At 39.1% G+C, this 1,740-nt stretch overlaps 1 protein-coding gene across 1 annotated transcript; it reads right to left on the reverse strand.

The window, feature by feature from the left end:
• Nucleotides 1-352: 352 nt before the first annotated feature.
• Nucleotides 353-1,330, reverse strand: LOC142204328 (olfactory receptor 6N1-like). The gene has a single exon (XM_075275639.1). It carries the CDS (start codon nt 1,328-1,330, stop codon nt 353-355), a length of 978 nt encoding a protein of 325 aa, XP_075131740.1.
• Between the last annotated feature and the right edge of the window lie 410 nt (nt 1,331-1,740).

Here is a 1,740-nt window from a genome sequence, read left to right on the forward strand (position 1 = left end):
GATGGGAATGTTATGTTTAGAATTCATCAATGTGGAATCTGTCAAGGATATTAATAAATGAATTGAGATATGAAGAACACTTTCAATAATTCAAAGAAGACTTGGAGTCCATAAGCCATCATTAACGAACCATAGTCTTATATCCTGTATAGATAATGGATCAGTGCAAGTGCATAGCTATTGGGGATGTACAGGGAACAATTGCAGACTGAGGGGGCCCAAAGGTCTCTTGACAACATAAGAAGACACCAGTATTATAGAGTCACATTTCAGATTTGGAATGGGCCCAAGAGATTCAAGTTACCCCTCTGGTTAGATGTCTTAGGAGGTAAACTACAGCTAGTATAGCATCTTATGGATTGTGACAACACGTATGTTCAATCAATGTTTCCTGTACGGCTTTCCAAATGTCTTTATTCCTCAGACTGTATATAACGGGGTTTATGAAAGGAGTGAACACAGTATATAGCAGGGAGAGGATCTTACTCATGGTGAGCGTTTTACCCTGTGTTGGGACAACATAAACAGTGAACAGAGTCCCATAAAATATGGAGACCACAATGAGGTGGGAGCTACAGGTGGAGAAGACTTTCTGCCTGTTGATATTGGATGGGATCTTTAATATGGTGAATACAATTTTAGCGTACGATGGAATTATTATCATCACTGGAACGATAACTGATGGGATACTAAGTAACATGACTTCCAATTTAACAATGAAGGTGTCAGAACAGGAAATTCCAACCAAAGGGAGAAAATCACAGAACAAATGGTCTATAGTGTTTGGTCCACAAAAATTTAGGTTTGATACTGTAAAAACGTTAATCAATATTAAGGAAAAACCGACCAACCAACAGGCAATGGAGAGTTTCATGCAGTGTCCACTTGTCATGATAGAAGAATACCGGAGGGGATTACAGATGGCCACATATCTGTCATAAGACATCACTGTCAGGAGGAAACACTCAGATGCTACTGAGGTGCTGAAAAAATAAAACTGGGTCATACAACCAATAAAAGTGATGGTCCCTCCATTTTTAAGTAAGATGTGGAACATGTTGGGGACAATGTTTGTGGTCAATAAGATGTCACTGATGGAGAGTTGTGAGATGAAGAAGTACATTGGGGTGTGGAGGTTCTTGCTGGTGGACACCAGGGTAATGATCAGGAGGTTCCCGCATATTGTCCCACAGTAAACCACCAGGAGAAGACAGAACAAGAAAATTCTTATATTTTGACTACATTGAAATCCTAAGAGAAAAAAATTGGAAACCTCAGTCATATTGTTTTCCTGTATAAAAAGTAAGGAAAGAGAACAGATGATGTCCATGTTTACAGCACTCTTAGTCTACATAGACTTATGTGTAATGACATGGGTAGGGTTGAGCCGATCTTGAGATTTCAAGATCGATTTTAAAATCTTTAAAGTCTGATCTTTTCCAATCCCAATCGCTCAACTCTAGACATGGGTCCCACACTTATGATAACCTTCATGAACAAATATTAACATAGTTTCATTCTTGCCATTCTGAGTGTTAAAAGATGTCTCCAACTAAAACCATTTTTTTATTGTAGGATAGCTTATCAGATACAGGTTCTCTGGTCCTGTGGCCGCTGCTCTATCATGGTTGTTGCTGGTCCTTGATGACATTTTCTTGAGATATTCTACTTCAGTTGAGGTCACCATTGTAGTCAGTCACTGCTGAGATCAGACTGGCACATGTCGTTTATGAACAGGTG

The sequence above is a fragment of the Leptodactylus fuscus genome, chromosome 5 (genome assembly GCF_031893055.1).
Source record: "Leptodactylus fuscus isolate aLepFus1 chromosome 5, aLepFus1.hap2, whole genome shotgun sequence".
NCBI lineage: Eukaryota > Metazoa > Chordata > Amphibia > Anura > Leptodactylidae > Leptodactylus > Leptodactylus fuscus.